The 20,121-nt window shown below is 41.8% G+C and overlaps 2 protein-coding genes across 3 annotated transcripts in view; one reads left to right on the top strand and one right to left on the bottom strand.

The window, feature by feature from the left end:
• The window catches only part of GCFC2 (GC-rich sequence DNA-binding factor 2), a 31,603-nt gene extending 22,474 nt beyond the window's left edge, over positions 1–9,129 (top strand). Inside the window, exons 14-16 of one of the 2 annotated variants that reach the window (XM_006752938.2) lie at positions 4,131–4,277; positions 6,603–6,727; positions 7,586–9,129. In XM_006752938.2, coding sequence (XP_006753001.1) covers positions 4,131–4,277; positions 6,603–6,727; positions 7,586–7,703 — 390 coding nt within the window. In that variant the 3' untranslated portion in view covers positions 7,704–9,129. The remainder of the gene's footprint in view (positions 1–4,130; positions 4,278–6,602; positions 6,728–7,585) is intronic. The other variant, XM_015559316.1, reaches the window with a different exon arrangement.
• A 3,057-nt stretch (positions 9,130–12,186) lies between these two features.
• Positions 12,187–19,008, bottom strand: MRPL19 (mitochondrial ribosomal protein L19). The gene is made up of 6 exons (XM_006752937.2): positions 18,877–19,008; positions 18,570–18,687; positions 15,423–15,541; positions 15,091–15,225; positions 12,707–12,888; positions 12,187–12,564 (listed from the first exon to the last, which is right to left on the bottom strand). Exons 1-6 carry the CDS (start codon positions 18,977–18,979, stop codon positions 12,343–12,345), a joined length of 879 nt encoding a protein of 292 aa, XP_006753000.1. The 5' UTR covers positions 18,980–19,008; the 3' UTR covers positions 12,187–12,342.
• Positions 19,009–20,121: the final 1,113 nt, after the last annotated feature.

The following is a 20,121-nucleotide window of genomic DNA, read 5'->3' as shown; positions in this document are numbered from 1 at the left end:
TCTGGTTGTTGATGTTGATCAGGAGTCTTTGTGAGCAGCCTTGGTTTTCTGGCATTGCTAATCTTTTACTTGTAGCTTCAGCTGTATCCAAAATAAAGAGTTGAGCAAACTTCCGAGAAACACCATCCGAAGGATGTAAAGTCCTAGTACGGTGATAAACTTGTCAGTATATTCTAAAACAGTATGGCCCATATCCTGATGGTGATGCAATATTTGCACCCATGGAAGCAAAAGAACTATGGAACGAATATTTTCCATGAAATTTTTACTGTCAGAATCTTCATTTGTCATTAATCTTTTTAAATATGCTGGGTAATCTGGAAAATGTATATCATTTAGACACTTTCCCTTTGCTATAACATCGGGTAAATTTCCCATTGGATGGTTTTTCATCAGAGAAATTAGTGATAGGCAAAATTCACATCAAACAGTCATTCCACCACAACTATGTTTGAGAATTGCATCCTCATGTACTCCATTTTCACTGAGAAGGCAGTTCCTACTGATATTGGTAGTACTTGTTAATGACTATTTTCTAGATATATTCTGTCATCGCCACCGCTTTCTTTCAACTTCAAAGGCACGTTGGTCTTTAGACATTTTCTGTCGATAACGCCAGTGTTTTTCGGCATCAGAGTGACGTATTTACAGTAGCTGATGTTCAGATACATCCTGTCGCAGGCGCCACCTTCTTTCAAGATCAGACGCATGTAGCTCTGCAGACATATTCTGTCGATAACACCGGCATCTTTCGGCTGCAGAGCTATGTTGTGTCAACAGTTGTTCTTTAGACATAGTCCCACCTCTCTACTGTCACATTCTGAGATGCAGGTGAATGAGAGTCCTGGCTATCAGGCTGCTAAGAGCTTTCTGACCAAAGGCTGATTCTGGCTGATTCTGTGGGGGTGGGACTTCCTCCTCCCTGCTGTTAGTTTCCACAGCTGTGATGAGGAAGGGCGGGTGACAGAGGGAGCCGTGCCCTCCAAGCTGCCCTCTCTCTCTCACTGTGCTCTGTGTCCAGTGGTCTCCTGCTCTGCCAAGTCCTCCAAACCTCCCCGCTTTCTGCCAGCAAGATCCCAGGAGCCCGCAGGCGTGGCTAGTTGCAGGCGGCCTCGCCTCCCAGACCGGTGAAGGTCCTGGGAGCCTGCAGATGTGGCTACGGCCTCACCTCCCGGGCCTGCGAAGGTCCTGGGAGTCCACGGCCACAGCCACCCTTGCCTCCTGGGGCGCCTGACACCTGTATATGCAAATTAACCGCCATCTTTGTCGGGTTAATTTGCATACTCACTCTGATTGGCTTGTGGGCGTGGCTTGAGTGTAGCGGAGGGATGGCTAATTTGCATGTTCCTCTTTTATTATATAGGACTAGAGGCCCGGTGCACAAAAATTTGTGCACTCGGGGGAAAGAAGGGGGGGGTCCCTCAACCCAGCCTGTGCCCTCTCACAGTCTGAGACTCCTCAGGGGTTGACCACCTGCTGGCTTAGGCCCGCTCCCGGGGGGATTGGGCCTAAGATAGCAATCAGACATCCCTCTGGCAGCCCGGCAGCCCTCGGGGAATATCCACTTGCCAGCGGGGAGCAGGCCTAAACTGCAGTCTGACATTCTTAGCGCTGCTGAGGAGGCAGGAGAGGCTCTCACCACCACTGCTGTACTGGCAGCCATCAGCCTGGCTTGTGGCTGAGCAGAGCTCCTCCCATGTGAGAGTGCCCTGACCACCAGAGGGCAGCTCCTGCATTGAGCGTCTGCCCCGTGGTGGTCAGTGTGTCATAGTGACCAGTCATTCCCAGTCTTTCTGCTGTTAGGGTCAGTTTGCATATTACCCTTTTACTATATAGGATAGAGGCCTGGTGCACGGGTGGGGGCCAGCTGGTTTGCCTTGAAGGGTGTCCCATATCAGGGTGGGGGTCCCCACTGGGGTGCCTGGCCAGTCAGGGTGAGGGGCTGAGGGCCGTTTTCAGGCTGGCTGGTGACTGAAGCTCCCAACATCTCCTTTTTTTCTTTTTTTTATTCTGGGATTTATTTACCTTCTATGGCTGTCATTGGAACTGAAAGCCGGCTTTAGCTCTGAGGCTTGGCTCCAGCTCTGTGACCTTGGCTGCTGAAAGCAGGTATCTGGGTTTGTTTGGCTTCTATAATTGAAACACTGTTGCAGCTCCAGCTCTGAGGCCTGGCTGTCTGAAAGCAAGTTTCTGGGGTTTGTTTAGCTTCTATAATTGCAACATTGTTTCTTAGTGTGCAGCTCAGAGGCCGGCAGTGGCAGGCGGGGAACCTTGGCTTCCTCCATCACTGGAGCAAGCAAGCCTCCTGTTTGCTTCAGCTGTCTGGCTGCCGGCTGCCATCTTGTTTGGCAGTTAATTTGCATATCGCCCTGATTAGCCAATGGGAAGCGTGTCAGAGGTACGGTTAATTACCATGTTTGTGTATTATTAGATAGGATTACTATGTCAATGAACTTCTGTAAAGGACCAGACTATTCTTGCCACATAGTCCCTGTTGAACTATTCAGCTTTGGTGCTATAGTGTAAAAACAGTCACAGACAATTGATAAACAAATGAGCATGGCTGTTTCAATAAAACTTCACTTATGTACACTGAAATTTAAATATCATATAATTTTCACATCACAAAATTTTCTTCTACTTTTTTCAATCACTTGAAAATATAAAAACCATTCTTAGTTCACTAGTTCTGCAAAAACAGACAGTAAGTTGGATTTAACCCACAAACCATAGTTGGCTAACTGCTGGTCTAAAAGGTAAAAGAATTCAATGCTAATCAGTGGCAACGGGGATGATAAAGAGAAGATGTGTTCAAAAGATATGTAGGCTGAACCACTGAAAGGACTTGATGACTGATTAGTAACATGTGAAGGATGTAGAGTGCTAGCCAAGGTTCTGACGTTAGCAGCCTGGTAATTTATGACATTCTTTGGGGACATTGGAGGGGATACAGGAAGAACAGGTTTGGGAGGAAAGATAAGATCTGTTTTAGACATAGTAAACTGAAGATTCCTGATAGAGGGTCTAAGAGGCAATTGGATATGTGAGTCTGAATTATAAGAGACAAATCTGAGCTAGAGATTTGGGGGTCAACCACATGTGGTATTTGGAGCCATAGTCATGAATACAATCTTTGGAGAGATTAGATGAAGCATGAAAAGAAGGCCAAGGACAGGCCTTGGGAAACACTGACATAACAGGTGGGCAGAGAAAGTGGAGTCTCAAAGAAGCCTCAGAATGAACTATGAAACTTAGAATGGTCACAAGAGAGTTCTGGCATCAGGGAAACTAAGCAAGGGGTTATCGAGAATTAAGACAGTGTTAAATGCCACTGACAAGAATGAGGAGAAAGCCTGAAAATGTTTATCAGAGTTGACTGTTAGGAGATCATAGGTGACCTCAGCAAAAATAGTTTCAGCAGGGTGAATTCCTGTTTGTCATGGGGTTGAGGCGGGAAAAAGGCTTTCCAGGAAGAGGGAGCAGTATCACAAGGACAATGTATAAAAAAGTGTTGCATATTAGTACAGTTTCATGTGGATTAGCACTTAGGAGTAATAAATACAGTACTGGAAAGAAAGTGGAAAGCACTAAAATTCACAAATAGTTCTGGATTTAGAGGAGGGAAACGCAGCCCATATTAATTGTATTAGAATTTCTTTTGAGTATTTTATCCAAGTTATCTCCAAACTTACAGGTTATTATTAATCTTATGTATACACACAATGAGGCTCTCAGGTTTGATTGATTTCTGAAGGTCCACATTGGTAGCAGTGGCACTGGCTTAAATGGCAGTCCTTTATGAATCCTGGGGCCTTGCGGTCTTACATATAGTGGCTCCAGACTCTGGGAGAGTATGGATTTATAAAGGCTCCCAGCAAATTTATTTGAGATGGATTTTGGATGGTTGTCCTAAAAAATGAAAATAGGATGAGCAATTATGTGGAGGTTGGAATGTATACATATCAGGCATTTATTTAAACATACTTTTTATTCTAAAATTGACAGTTCTAATTAACTATTTGTAGTGAAAGATTAAAAGAGTTTGACCAACTTATTATGTTTGTTGGAGACTATTCTAGTTTTCCTTTGGAGAAAAGGTACATAGTCACTTGACATGTTATTTTTTTTAGCTCTTCCGTAATATTCTTTTTTGGAATGGACTCCTCCCAGATGATACCTTGAAAGAGCTAGGACTGGGGAAGCTACTAAATCGTTACCTTATCATAGCTCTTCTTAATGCCGTGCCTGGTCCAGACATCGTTAAAAAGTGCAACCAGGTGAGTTACATATGATATGATCCTAACTTTATTATCTTTTTTTAATTCAATTTTTTAAAATCTGTCTTGTTGCAAAATAATTAAAATTGTGATGTTCACATAATAATAAACAAATCTAACAGACTAGAAACCCAGAGAGACTCCTCAGTATTTAAAAATTAGTATAATTGGTTAATTGTTTACAAAAAGAATGTTGGATCCTTATCTCTCACTAAATACCTACATTAATTTCAAGTGAAATAAAAAATTAAGTGTTAAAAATTAAATAAAATATTGTACTAAAAAGATAAATAACTGTGATGATAAGGGAGTCCTTTCTGAACATGAAAGCAAAAGAAATTATGGAAAAAAGTGATAGATTTGATAAAGATATAAAACTTCAGTGGCTCAAAAAAACATTTAAAAAGGTATCAAGATTTTTCACTGTTAAAACTGGAAGATGGGTTTATTGAGCCCATTATACTTATTCTTTCTCCTATTGTTTATGTTTGAAATTTTCTCTAATAAAAAGTTAAAACAAAAGTGAATTGAAATACAGAAATAAAAGTTGTCAGGGGTGGGCAAAAGTAGCTTAATACTAACCTATAATAAAAGTGAAATATGCAACTCGACCAAATGGACGAACAGTGGAACGACTGTCCGGACAACCACACTATGACACCCACTGGCACAGGCCAGCCAAGGCAGGTGTGATGCGATTGGTCGGGGCCCGCCCATTGCCCCAGGATCGCCCCGCAGAGGGAGGCCCAGGCCACCAACTGGCAGGCTGTGGCGGCTGTGCGTGGTACAATTGATCGCCCCAAAGAGGGAGACCCAGGCCACCCTCTGCGGGGCGATTGATGGGGGGAGAGGGGGCTCTGCAATCAATCGTCCTGCAGAGGGAGGCCCAGGCCACCAGCTGGGGGTGATCGATTGGTGGGCTCCCAGGAATGGGGGCGGGGGGCGGGGGGAGGCGGGGGAGTGTAGTGTGGTGTGGTGGCAGACACGGGCAGTGCCAGGCCAATGTGGGGAGTGGAAAAGTCTTCAGGGGTGACCGGGGCCCACAGCTGCCGCTTGCACCCGCTGACAGCGCTGAGCAATCAGGCCAGTGCTAGGCACCGGCAGTGGGTGCAGGTGGCAGCTCTGGCACTGGCTGCAGGTGCAAGTGGGGCCAGCGCTGGCAGCAGGTGTGAGAGGCTGCTGCTGACCCCAATCGCCCCTCAGGAGGAAGGGGAGGGGGAGGGGGAGAAGCCCTGAGGGCAGATTGGGGCCTGTGCTGTGTGCCAGCAGCGGGTGGGAGCAGGGCTGGCACTGGTAGCAGGTGCAAGTGCTGGCAGGGCTGTGGTGCATGGGAGCAAAGAATTTTCAGTAACCACCAGAGGCTCGCCCCATGACAACAACCAGCACCCTACCTTGGTCTGGTGCCCCTGCTCACTTGCTCCACCATCCCACTGCTGCTAATGACCACCATGTCCCGCGCACCACCTGGTGGTCAGCCCACATCATAGCGACCAGTTGTCCTGCTGTTCAGTCTATTTGTATATTATGGTTTTATATATATAGATAAGGAAGAAAGGCGGCATGCAAGGGGAAAAGGGGGAGGGATGGCTTCAGTGTCTGTGGTCCAGGATCCTGGACGTCCGATAACAAGGTAGTTAATTTTCTGTGATGTTAGCAACAGATCCACCTGTTCCTGGGACCTTAGAATGGTCAGCCTTCCTGAGGCAAACTACCAGAGGGGTCAGGGTCCAAGCATAGCAACCAAATTAAAGTGTCTCCTGTCCTTTATCTGTTCTCAAAATGTATTCTTTTCTGAGCCCAGGTGTCTCTCTTATCTGTTTACCGCCCTGCTTTCTTCTTGTAGCACGGCCCAATTTCCCAGGGTCTGTAGGAAAACCTCTTCCCTATAATTAGTAAGGTGAATAATCATTAAGCAACTGTGGTCCTATTCTTATTGTGTGCCCTTCCCCCATCACTAGATCACCCAATATCTTAGTGAAATAATACTAAATGTGTTTTATAGCTGTGTAAACTAAAAGTGTTATGTGTGGGCATTTCTGGTGTTTAGTTGTAAATAGTGTTTTGTACTGATTTAATGGGTCAGGAATACAGAGTATAGAAAGTATTATAAGTACCACTAGAAGGTATTCGTAAAGAGTAGTCTATTTTAACCTCTTAGTATTAAAATATAATTGCTTAAAAAGTGTATAACCCCTTGACAAAGAAAGGAAAAATTCTCAAAATTTACCTGCATGATCATTATGAAGATTAACTGGCACCATGTTAGCAGAAGTTCTTAGATGGTAACTGTCATTACTAAAACCAACCATGTGTTTTGATTAACAGATAGCAGCATATTTACCAGAAAAATGGTTTGAAAATTCTGCTATGAGAACATCTATTTCCCAGCTAGAAAACTTCATCCAGTTTTTATTGCAGTCTGCACATAAACTATCTAGAAGTGAATTCAGGTAATGCATATATAATTGTACCTCCATAAGCATAGCTCAAGGATTCTATTATATTCTCAGCAGTTTTTAGAAAGACTTATACTTTTACAAACCTGTGGAGACTATTGCTATAGAATCACTAGATATTTTTATGTGCAACCTTTGGAATCACTATTTTATACTCACACCTCATGCATCTATATAGTTCATATTTTTAAATGTAAATCTCTTCCAAAATAAGCACTTCCAGAAAACTATAGCACAGGGGAATTTAGAATTAAAAATGTAAATTAAAAAAAATGTAAATCAAAAGTTCCATATTAAGCATGTGTTGTTTTTTTAATATGTTTTAAATTTTCCTGGCCATTTTTAAAGTCTCAACACTTTTTAAGTACAGGTCTGCAGTTTGCAGCCTGGAGTTTACCCACAGTAGCCAGATCTCTGTTTTGCATATCTTACTCATAACATTGGATGTTTGGGACTTAAGAAGAGTAGTGATCTAGTGAACCACGTCTCCGAAACTAGAAAGCCCAGACCTGTGTTGTGGCTTTAGATGATGCCTGTGGGGTAAATACTCCCACTGAGGCTCCCACCATAATAGCCCATAGAAGCTGGTAGCAGCACACCACAACTCAGATTTCTGATGACAGATATGCTCTGTGCTTTTCTGGATTTGACATTCACATTAAAATGTGCCAGAATACAATACATGAAATAGTATGAATTTATAAGTATGTGGAGAAAGTAGTAGCATCTGAATGTATAATGCTATTTTAGATATTGGTTTAAGGTAAAGTTTTTGTTTCAGATAAACAAATGATTCACTGTGCTCTCCTACATTGCATTTTTAAGGGGAAAATGCTTTTTTTTCTTTTTCAGGGATGAAGTCAAAGAAATAATTCTTATTCTGGTGAAAATAAGAGCTTTAAATCAAGCAGAATCCTTCATAGAAGAGTATCACTTAGACCATCTTAAACCAGTAATTAACCAAGTTTGAGTAAACTTTATAGGGAAGTACTAAAGGAGATTTTAGTACAGTCACACTCTGCTCCTTTGCTGGGGCGAAAAAAGCTGGTGCTTCTTTATTCCTAGCAATGGAGGCGAGGATTTGAAAACAAAACAAAGGACGGGTTTCATCCCTTCACTCCCTGTTTCATGAAAGGCTGCCCTCCTGATTCTGTGGAAATTAAGCACATGGGCAGTTAAGAGTTTAACATATGTATTTCCCTTTGATTCTTGTGGCAGCGTTTCCAATTTAAGAGAGGAGTTGGCGAGACCTTGCCTTGTAGCTGCTTTGACTTTAGCGAGTCTGATGTCCTGATCCACAAAAATGCCTTTTAGTTCTCTTCATTTTAATTATTTAAAAGTGTAAATCAAAAGCTTTATTTATAAATCAGTTTAAATGGAAATCTTAATTGGAATGAATGAATTTTTTGTTAAGTATTAACTGATTACGGCTTTTTAAGGCTTTGATAATTAATGATGATCAAATTGTCCTTCAGAAATATATACCAAGGTATTGTACCAACACAAATGCAAGAGAGGCCAATGAATCCCCCAGCAATCATTTTTTTAACTCTGCAAATTTAATAGGTGAAAATATCTTATTTGAATTATGTGTTTGGGCTATTAGAGAGTGAATACTTGTTTTTTGGCCATTTGTAATTCTTTTTGACATGTTCATTCATTGTTTTCCTGTGAATTTATGAGAGCTTCATATATTTAAAGATGTTTTGCATGTCCTGTGTCAGTTGCCATTTTTCATTTAATTTTGTGTATATTTTGGTGTAATAAGGCATTACTTGTTGGGAAGTTTTGTCGTAAAAAGCCAATTTAGATAAGAAATAGGTATTTTAAGTATCAGACCATGTAATTAATTTTCTGGATAAAGTATTTGTATAATTAAGAAAATCTGAGGCAAGGGTTAGAGTTGAATCTTTTCAAAGTAGAGATTAATAATATTTCTTAAATCTATTTGTAAAATAACTCAGTGGCAACCCTAAAGATTATCAGGAAAAAAATGGATTTTTTTGTAGGATTTCAGCATTTGACCTCTGACACTGTCACCCCTAACTTCGAAGCTGCATATATTTTAATGGATTAATGTGTTTTTTAAGTTTATTTTATTACACAAATTATACAGGAATAGAATCTCATCTAAAAGATTCAAACTATTGCTGAAAGCATTTAGCATTCCCACACAATTATTGTTCCCCGAGGTAACTGCTGTTTTCATTTCAGTGTTACTCAGTGTTACTCTTTCAGACCTTTTCTCTTTTTACAAGAGAAAGAGAGAGAGAGAGAGTGTGTGTGTGTGTGTGTGTAGCTTTGTTGTTTACATAAATGACAGTATTTTATTGCTCTATTGCGTATGAAATTTGTAAAATTTTTTACTTTTTAAGTAATACACATTTGGAAACTTCCCTCTGACTTTGCATTTTTATTGATGTGTTGGATGTGTACTGACATTTTTAGCTTGAGCAGAGAAAGTTCGCTTGCTTTTCATAAATTGGAAATAAATTTTAATAAAAATAAAATTTAAAAAGACATACATTGCCCTGGCTGAGTGGCTCAGTTGGTTGGAGCATCATCCTGCACACCAAAAGGTTGTGGGTACAGTTCCTGGTACAGGCACATACCTAGGTTGCAGGTTTAACCCCCAGTCGAGGCATGTACAGAAGGCAACCGATTGATATTTCTCTCACTCAATCTCAATCTCAATCTCTCTCTCTCAAAATCAATAAAAACATATCCTCAGGTGAGGATTTAAAAAAAAAAAAAAAAGACAAATACTGAGTCTAATGGGGCAGAGAAAGATATTTCAAGCAAATGGTCACACAAAGTCCTAACTGGTTTGGCTCAGTGGATAGAGCGTCGGCCTGCAGACTAAAGGGGTATGTACCTTGGTTTCGGACACATCCCCAGTAGTGGGTGTGCAGGAGGCAGCTGATCGATGTTTCTCTCTCATCGATGTTTCTAACTCTATCCCTTTCCCTTCCTCTCAGTAAAAAATAAAATATACATTTTTTAAAAATGGTCACATAAAAAAAGCAGGAGTAGTTATACTTATAATCAGACTTAAATGAACTTTTAAAATGATAAAAGAGACAAAAAAGGTCATTCTGTAATGATAAAGGGGTCCATCCATCAAGAAGATATAATTGTAAATATTTATGCACTCAAAGCAACTAAACATTTAAAATTAACAGCTAAAAGGAGAAATAAACAGCAATATAATAAAAGTTGAGAACTTAGTACCCAACTCTCAACAACAGATGGATCATTCAGACAAAGAATGAGAGTGGATTTGAACAACATTAGAGACCATGTGGAGCTAATCGACATATTCAAAACATTCCATCCAACAACAGCAGAATACGCAGGACCATTCTCTAAGATAGACCATATTTTAGGCCACAAGATATAGAAAGAACTCTTATAACTCAATAGCAAAATAACAAACAATCCAATTTAAAAATGGGCAAAGGACATGAATAGATTCCAAATAAGATATAGGAATGGACAACAATACATGAAAATGTGCTGAACATCACTAATCCTCAGGAAAATGCAAATCAAAATCACAGTATCACCTTATGCATGTGAGTGGCTCTCCTTCAAAGGGCCTAACAGATGCAAGCATAGATGTAGAGAAAAGGGAACCCTCTTGCACTGTTGGTAGGACTGCAAATTATTATAGCCACTATGGAAAAACAGTATGGAGATGCCTCAGAAAATTGAAAATAGAACTAACATGATCTAGCATTTCCACTTCAGGGTATATATCTGAGGAAACAAAACACTGTCTCAAAGGATTATAGCAGCTTTATTTACAGCCCCAAGACATGGAAACAACCTAAGTGTCCAGCAACAGATAAAGAAGTCATGACACACAACACACACATGGTAGACTATTAAAAGTAAATCCTATGTTTTTCAATTTTTCATCTTTTAAAATAAATGCAAGGCTCCTATTTTAAAACATGATTCCCACTTCCTTAAATTCTTTACTGGTATAAATGCTCTAAAAATGTCATTTTTCATGTGCACTGAGATAAGCAAAAATGCTAGAAAGTTACTCGACTATAATCATACTCTAGTATCATCTGAAGACAATTATGCAGAAAGCATTTACTGTCTGTATCTTTTCCAAAATTTTTCTTATGATAGAATTCCAAAGTGCAGTTTCATCCAAGTGAAACAATTTGTAAAATATGTGCTATGGTTGCCTAGTTTCAATAAAGGGGAAGTAAACCAGAATTCTTTCCTCACAAGTTCAGTCCTGAGCCTAAGCAAAGAGCCCAAGAAAAAAAAGAAAATGACACCGACCTTCATGGGGCATCACTCACCTGTGCTCTTCCCCATGTCAGGGTCACTCTTCCTCCTGACATCCCTGGCGTTTCGCACCCATGTTCTCCGTATTCATAGTGGATACTTTGGAGTAGGGAGGGGCCGGATATGTTGATTTTTACATCGCTAAAATGAATTTCCCTCAAGTATATGACAGCTCAACAGAGTATGGTAGGAAAAGTAAAATTTCTTTCTTGCTCTGTAGGACATCACCCGTTTTTTGAAGCTCTTTTTGTCACCCATCACCTCTTTGGCTTTAAAAGCATTTCTAAGGAAAGGAGGAGCTACTCAGTGCTGAAGGCCCTTAGGTGTCCAATGGGCACATCTAGGCTAGCACTTCTCTCAAATTTTCCTTGATTCAAGTTCCACATTTTTAGCCAGGATCTTGATTCAGTGGTTCTCTCTCTAAATTTTCCTTCTCTTAGCTCAGTTGGTGAGTCTAACTCTCTTGGTCCAATTCCTCAGCTGCCAGCTCATTCAGGGTTCTGGAGTCTGCTTTTAGTAGACTTCACCCCACAGGGGGACGGGAAGCTCTGGAAGCATTGTAAGCAGGGAAGAGACAAAGACCGATTTAGGTTGTAGAAACTGATTTGGATCTTATCCAAGGGTAACAGACATGGAGACCTGTGAGGCCGGAGCCCCTACAGCTGTGGGCTCCTGGCCTGGCTGTGGGCACTGGTTCAGGGGGACTTGTGAGAGGGGAGGACAGAGGTTGGGAGACCCAGGGAGTTGGAGTTAGATACCTTCTCTCCCACCCTCTTCTCTATCCCAGTGCCTCCCGAGGTGACTATGTCCTGCCACCTGTCTTGCCCAGCCACTGGCCTTTGCTCCTGCTCCCTCACTTCATTGAAAGGGCTGGGTACTAGGTGAGTGGGAATGGGGACTCTGATGACTCCGAACAAGGAGACACATTCTACCTGTGTTGCCCTGGCACTGACTGGAGGTGTAGGGTGGGCTGTGCCTACCTGATGGGGCAGATCCCACTGTCAGGGCTGTGTACCTACTTCCTTGTTCAGATTTCAGGCTGACATTAGGGGATTCTATAATACTTTGACTCTATTGTAGCTCTGCCTCCAGTAACAGAATAGACACCAGACCACTTGGCGTGTACATTTCTCTTTTTAAAGTAATAAACTGATGTGCTAATTTTATTTTTCTTATAACAGTACTCATATAATGAATACTTAGTTGATTTAATATGTCCTTATATATGAAATTAAACTGGTCTCTAAAAAAAATACTGAGAGTCAGTACATCTTCTGCAAGGAGGTAAATACATGTTTAGATCACGACTTTTTTGATGCTTCAATTTCATCCCATATTGCAGCTTCAATTTTTGAAGTATCATACTCCCTCATCATATCAAACTCTAGCCACGGCTGACTCCACTTCTGAGCTTTTTTCATTTGCTCTTCAGTTAGGTGAAGATCAAATCTGATTCCTTTAATATTAAACTTTGGACGCTCCCAGCGTTTGGACCAGGGCTTAGGCTTCATCCTTACTTTCAGCTAAGGAGGATATATTTTTTAAAAAAAAAAGAAAAAAAGGAATAAATTAGACTGATAGTCATAAGCAAAATTCTTCAAAAAGTTTTCATTAAGATGGCTCATATTATACTTGAACTTCCAGTTCCAAATGTACAACTCATACCTGATTAATAGGAACTTCTTGGCCAGAATCGTGCAGTACTGGCTTCATATTAACATCAAAAGTGCTGTACTCAGGAAGGGCATCTCGTAAGTACAGCAAGCTGTCATCCAGCCGCTTCTCTAATTTGACCACTTGGATCTCCTGGATTCTAGGATTGTAAAGTTCAAAGCAAATCTCAACACCTACGGAGAGAAGAAAACATTCTTACAACCTACAGCCAGACCCCCGCAGGAGCCTCCCACTACAGTGAAAGCTCTGTCGTAAAGGAACTCACGCAGGGTTTTTGCATGTAGGAAATGTGGCATAAATGTGAATCTTTAAAATGAAGATGGTTGAAAGAAATAGAAATAAAGTAAAATTTATATAGATTAAAAATAAGAAAATATGAATTAGAATGATAAAGTCAAAAGAATGTCTTCTATAAATATACTGAGTCAAAATCTCCAATTCTGATAGCATTAACTTAGTTGGAGAAAAGTTGAGTAAATTCTTCACCATCATGTGGTTTATTTCCCAATACTTAAAGTTCTATCTTCTACATTAAAAACAACAGGATTAATGATGAGGGGAAAAAGTACATTTTTAAGTTGTAAATGGGTTAGAAGCCCTCTTGAGGATGGCCAAGGTGCTTCACACTCTGGAGCCTCCCACAGGAAGCAAGCTAAGAACAGCCTTGAGTGTTTCCCAGAGGCTACAAGTGATAGCTTAAAATACAGCATCTGTATCATCAAAGCTTAAGGGCAAGAGTGTATTCTGAGCTCTCCTGAATAATCCCAAAATAAATATAAAGAGTAAAATATATGATCTACATTAACATACAGTGTTTAAGACCAGGATTTACTCCAATATTTACGGTACAACTATTCTGGTTCAGGCACTGATTTGGGAGCTGTGCCGACAGCAAAGCCCAAATAGCAAGATCCTTCTCATAAAACTTACATTTCAGTGGATGACAAACAATAAATAAGCCAACAAGGGAATGTCATGTAGTGAAAACAACACAGGCTGACAACACTGTGACTGGGGAGGGGCAACTTCAAACAGTACAGCCAGGCAAAGCCCCTCTGAAGGATGGCATTTAAACATACAACGAAGGGCCAAGGAGGCTCCAGGCAGAATGAATGGCAAAGGCAAAGGCCCGGGGTGTTAACAAATTTGCCATGTTTGAGAAGCCAGGAAAAGGCCCATTTGTCTGGAACACAGTAGCTTGGTGAGGAAGGGATTAAACCAGCAACACTACAGTTACAAGCAGGAGAAAGTGGTGGCAAGGATGAGAGTGGTAGCAAGGGAGATGGAAAAGTAGACAAAGTTGAGATATACTTTTTGGGAGACTGAGCCATAAAAACCTGCTGATCGACTGGGTGTATGAAACAGAATTAAAACAGCTATTAAATTTTTGGTTTAAGTAAATGGATTTAAGTAAAGCCACTGGACTAGAAAGAACCACCAAAAAAAAGGGAGGATCGCTGGGGAAGGTCTAGGTGGCCGACAGTCACAATGTAAAGAATGACGAGAAGGAGTTAACACATTTGAGTACAGTGTCCAGAACTTCACGTAAAACAACACAATCCACTGACTACAACTGAGAATTAGAAACTATTATCTCAATTTTAAAACAGAAAAACCTAGTTCTGTCTGGCTCACACCTGTGCTCATGTCTTTCTGTGACACGGTTTCTCCAAGCACAGGACCTGACTGGAGGCACCAGTTTCTGTAATGAATCAATTCCAGCTGATTCTTACATGCACAGCACCCCAGGTCATGAGAGGATAAAAGACAGCAGCTCCCCTGGTTCAGTTTCTTTGGAATTCAATACTGCGCTGCTGGAGGTCACGAGGGACACAACCCTAAAGAGGAAACTTTACTGTTCCGCCATTGGGATTCGTCATCTTTCTAAACTATCACCACTTGTTCCTCCGCCTTATTAAGAAAATGTAATACCGCCTTTAAAAAAAGTTCTCTGGTTCCTATAAAACTGCTCTTGTGGTGACTGTTGTAATATAAAGCAAACTGGGACCATTCACTTTAGGAGAAAGTAACTCGTAGGATGTCATCATGTTTATAGTGTTCGCAAGGGTTATTTGCTCCGAAAATAACTGCTTTAGTCCTTTGTCTCCTCCTGTGACACTGCCATAGTCTGGGAAGTCTATTTCTAACAGGTGTTGTCCCTGTGACACAAGAAGCCTTCCAGAGAAAGCAAAGCACCAACTGCATTTAACCAGCAACCTCAATTTTCAGACCATTCTTAAGCCGCGGGGTCCTTGTCATCCCTCGGAGCCCCCTTGCAGTTTCACGTTGCAGGTGTCCTATCCCAGGAGCAGGAAACAAAAAGGAATCCTGAGGTGACATTTTCCAGAAAATCAGAAGAATGGGAAGGAGCCTACCTTGTCCTTCAATAGTATTCCTGAGGATAAACGTCGCTCCAAGCCCTCTTCCTGATCTCTGGATGCAAATCCCCAGAAACTGGCTGGTTTTCCCACTGGCATATGGATCGGCCGTAGTAACACGAAGAATGCTCCCTACGGATTCAAAAATGCAAGAGGCAGAAATAAGCAACAGAATTTCTAGGTAACTTCAGAACTCCCTAAAGATTTTAGTATATTATTAGAAATAAGTACCTCATCTGGCCAAACCCAGGCACATGAACAACAATCCTCCATGCCAAGAAAACTGACCCTCAAGCCACTAACAACAACAGCACCCAGCTCTCACTGACCGACATAGAACTCTGGGATGTGGAGCACTTTCCTCCTTTCTAACATATCTTGTCTTTCTATTTGAAATTTCAGAGGATTTGTTCTTCCTCTTGGAGGAATGAATTCAGGACTCAAGAACCTGTAGGGGGGAAAATAAAATAAAAGCAAACTTTAACGACCATTAAAAAAGAATCTGCTTTCTTAAAAAAAAAATAAAGGTTATGATTTTTAAGTGTTTTATTCTCTAATAAGAAAAATCAATCTTATTTATAAAGTTGTCAGTGCTTATGAAAATAGCTAATAATCCTGAGTACTCACCTGGCATTGTGTTAAAAGTTTTATTAACTTTTATTCTATAGCATAAATTAAACCTTACAACAACCAGGTGGGGTTGGGGTCCTTATCTCCTTTTCACAGATGAAGAAAATGAAGCTTAGAGAAGATGAATAACCTTCTAATTATATTAGCTATAAATTTATCGAGTCAAGATTTAAATGTCTTGTCAGACTCCAAAGCCTGTGACCATAACCACAGGCCTCATGTTGAGTTGTATATGTTATAATAAATTATGTTGGAAAGGATATAAACAGAGAAATCATCAATGGCAAGCTGACTTTAAAAATAACCTCCCTAGTCTCTTTAACTGGTTCCAAGCTCATTATATTTAACCCAGAGAAAGGTATGAATGACATTGCAATGCAAATTCATCTCTCTATCACCCATCTCAAGAATTAAATAAACAATATGGTTGAAGCCCTTGTGCACCCCTCCCTCCCCCTAAATTACTATAGTGTAATTAACTAAATTTGGTGATGATTTTCCCTATGAATGTCTTCCCTTTTCTCAATTTCCTACTTTGAACATTTTCCAATCTACTAAAAGTTGAAAGAGTAATATAATGGATACCCAAATATACTTCACCTGGTTTCACCTACGGCCAACATTTTGCTGTTTTTGCTTTATACAGGTATAATTCTTTTCTTGAACCATTTGAAAATGACAAGCAGCAAGCATTTCAGCCCTCAATACTTCAGAAGGTGTCTGCTAAGAATAAGGACATTCTCCTACATTTATCACAATTCCTTTCTGACACCTAAGAATTTCAGCATTAATTCAATAATCTAATATATAGGTCATTTAAATGTACCTAATTGTCCTGGAAAAGGTCTCTTATAGCTGTTTGCTGCCCAATCTAAGCTATAGTCAAGCTGTACACATCGTATCTGGCTGTTAGTCTCTTCCGTCTCTTAAACCAGAACTACTCCCATCTTTGGATTTTTATAACACTGACTTTTTAGAAGAGTTAAAGCCTATTGTCTTATAGACCATCTCTGGAATCTGGATCTGTTTCCTGTTTCCACATGACTAGACCAAGGTTAAATATTTTTGGTAAAAATATTACAGAGGTGGCCTGGCCGGTTGGCTCAGTTGCTTGGAACATCATCCCATACACCAAAATATTACAGAGGTGATGATGTGATCTTATTTTGCCACATCACCAGGCACATCATGTCAGCTTGTACAGCTATTGCGAAAGCTAGGTTTGACGGCTCTGTGAAAGTGGAGAATTCCTCCTATACATTTCTTATACTTTGCATGCGCATGTATGCCTGGGAATATAAGAAAGCTATCATACCCTCAGTTCTTCTGCAGGCTGCTTTTTTTTCACACATTCTGTGAGTTCATATTAGCTCTAGCTCATTCATTTTTCACTTCTGTATAATAGTCCACTATGGATGGATATCTAGGCTGCTTCTTAATTTTTGTTTGTTACAAACAATACTTTTGTGTGCATTCTTGTACATTTCTTGTACTTATTACTCTCTAAGTTTTATACTCTTGTGGGTCTAAAAGTATACACAACCCAGCCCTAGCTGGTTTGGCTAAGTGGATAGAGCATCAGCCTGCGGAATGAAGGGTCCCAGGTTTGGACAAGGGCACGTGGCCAGGTTGTGGGCTCAATCCCCAGTAGAGGGGCGTGCAGGAGGCAGCCAATCAATGATTCTCTTTCATCACTGATGTTTCTCTCTCTCTCTCCTTTGCTCTCTGAAATCAATAAAAATATATGTTTTTAAAAAATTAAAGTATACACAACCTTAAGCATACTAAATTGTTAAATATTTTTCCAAGGTAGTTATGCAATTTACTTTTAATTTAACTGAATTACATTAAATGCTGCAATTAGGGGAGATATTCCTTTTCCACCTTAAAAAAAAAGTTGGCCCAGCCTGTGTGGCTCAGTGGTTGAGCGCCAACCTGTGAACCAGGAGGTCACAGGTCAAGACACATGCCCCGGTTGTGGGCTTGATCCCCAGGGTGGGGCTTGCAGGAGACAGCCGATCAGTGATTCTCTCTCATCATTGATGTTCCCATCTTTCCCTCTCCTTCCCTCTATGAAATCAATAAAAACATATTTTTTTATAAAGTTGCATAAGGAAATCTTTTCTTAATTTCTAGATTCCATAAATTCAACTTTATTTCAATTCAGAACCACCGAGTATTTGAAATGTCAAACACACATACATGCACGCAGAGATAAGTCAGCAACCTAGACCCCTTTCAGAAAGCCTCTAATCACACCAAGCTCCCACCCGACCCCAAAACTGGCTTTTTAACTAGGTCGACAGAAACATCTGCAGAAACGTTTTCTGCAAATCCTAAGTCATCTAATGTCCATGTACCTCTAAAGCTACCACCATTCTTTTAAGTAAACCAGGTTTTACACACCCTGTTTTAAAGAGCAAATTTCAAACCCAGATAGGCAAGAATTCTGACCACTGTACCAATTTGCCAGGAAACTGAAACACAGTGAGTGGAGAAGCTACAACACCGAGTCCCGACTAACCCCTTTCTGCCCGGGCGAGGAGAGCGCGGCTCCTGGCCGTCAACGGGGAAAATAAGACACACTTCGGAGAGAAACGCCAAATGCCGGTGGGGAGCGCTTCACACCTGGGGAATGCCCAGCTGAAGCTCCGATTTAGGGCTGCAGAGCAAGTCAGTCCCGGTTGGAAGAAGCGAGGGAGACAAGCCTGAGCTGGGGGGGGGACACAGGAGCTCGCGCACGTGCACCGGGAGCTCCAGCCCCGCTCGAGCCGAGCCCTGGAGCAAACGCAGGTGCAAGGGCGCAGACCCCACCAGCGGGAACCGGGTCCCGGTCCCGGCCTCACCGGGTTTCCGGGCGCGGGGGGCGGCGCTTGTCCACGATCACGGGCTTGGGGGGCGGCTTGAACGCGTCGGGCTGCGAAGGTCCAGTGCTCTGCTGCCGGCCCGGCCCCGCGCGGGCGCCTGGGGGGACACACACAGGGGTCACGACTCCGCCGGCCCGTCCTGAGCTCCCGGGACCCTGTCAGCACCCCCAGCTCCCGTTCCCACGAGGGCCCTCCCCCAAGGTCGCCCCAGACCTCACGTCTCGCCTACTCCCGCCTGGCCCTGCACTCCTTGTGCGCCCCGGCTCTCAAGCCTCACTCCACTTACAGCGGGCGACGGAGGTCGGCGCAGGGCGCAGCGCCCTGACGGCTCCAACGCTCCGGGCTAGACCCATTGCTACTCCACATCCTCCCGCCATGGAGGCCGCCATGCCTGCTGGCACAGGTAGAAACTACAACTCCCAGCAACCAGTGCGAGATCGCGGCCTTCTACGGCCCTATGGCAACTGCTAAGGGACAAAATAGGCGTGCTTTTTTTTTTTTTCTTGTATAGTTTCTAAAAACTATATCTGGTACCATGAAATATCTTGAGAATCCTTATCTTTTCTTATTCTTCCATCTACAACTTTAATCTAGGTCACCATCATTTCCCCTCGGAATCACTGCTAACCACTGCAACTGCCTTCTGGCTCTTCCTGCCTCCACTTCCCTCCAAGTCCTGTCAGTCCTCCACATAGAGAGCTAGAAGGACAGTATAGAATGCATCCCGAGCCCTTGTCTCTTCCAGTTTAACGCTCTCCATGGGATGAAAATCAAGTTCTCAAAAATCAACCAACCTCCGCAGCCTCCCCCACACTCGCCGTTGCCATCCTGCAGATGCACGAACTCTGACATCAGCCTGGGAAGAAGGCCATGTTTTGAGGATAGAATTCAAGGTTCTATGAGGAGATAAAAACGGTCATTACATACACATGTACTGATGTGGACATTCAGTGAGATGTTGATTCAAAAATAAAACAGTATTACACACACACACACACACACACACACACAAAGAACAGTATTACATACTGTTATATAAAAATAAGCCGAATGCCCCTGGCCCAGTGGCTTGGTTGGTTGGAGCATCATCCCATACACCAAAAGGGTGCGGGTTCGATTCCCATTCAGGGCGTGTACAGGAGGCAACCAATCAATGTTTCTCATGTCAATGTTTCTCTCTCCCTCTCAGAAAAAAAAAAAAAAAATCAACTAAAAACAAAAAACATATCCGTGGGTGAGAATTTAACAAAAAGCTACTTTAAAAATAAAACCTGCTTTCCCTGACAAAGGAAATTTTGGTAAAGAGTATGAATGAGGAGTTCAACCTTTACTTTACCTTTGTGAGGGTTTTGTTACAAAATACACCAAACAAGAAATTGAAATAAAGGAATATAACCAGATGTTACCCTTTCCCTTGACCGGAAATGAAACAACCATGAGAATGAAGAACAAAATGCAAGCAGTTACATCTGAAAGAAAAGAACAATTTTCAACAGAAAGGCAGAGGTCCACCAGGTGGCAACTCGCCCAC

The sequence above is a fragment of the Myotis davidii genome, unplaced genomic scaffold (assembly GCF_000327345.1).
Source record: "Myotis davidii unplaced genomic scaffold, ASM32734v1 scaffold210, whole genome shotgun sequence".
In the NCBI taxonomy this organism is placed as follows: Eukaryota; Metazoa; Chordata; class Mammalia; order Chiroptera; family Vespertilionidae; genus Myotis; species Myotis davidii.
The sequence above is the reverse complement of the archived record's forward strand: the minus strand, read 5'-3'. Positions and strand labels throughout refer to the sequence as shown.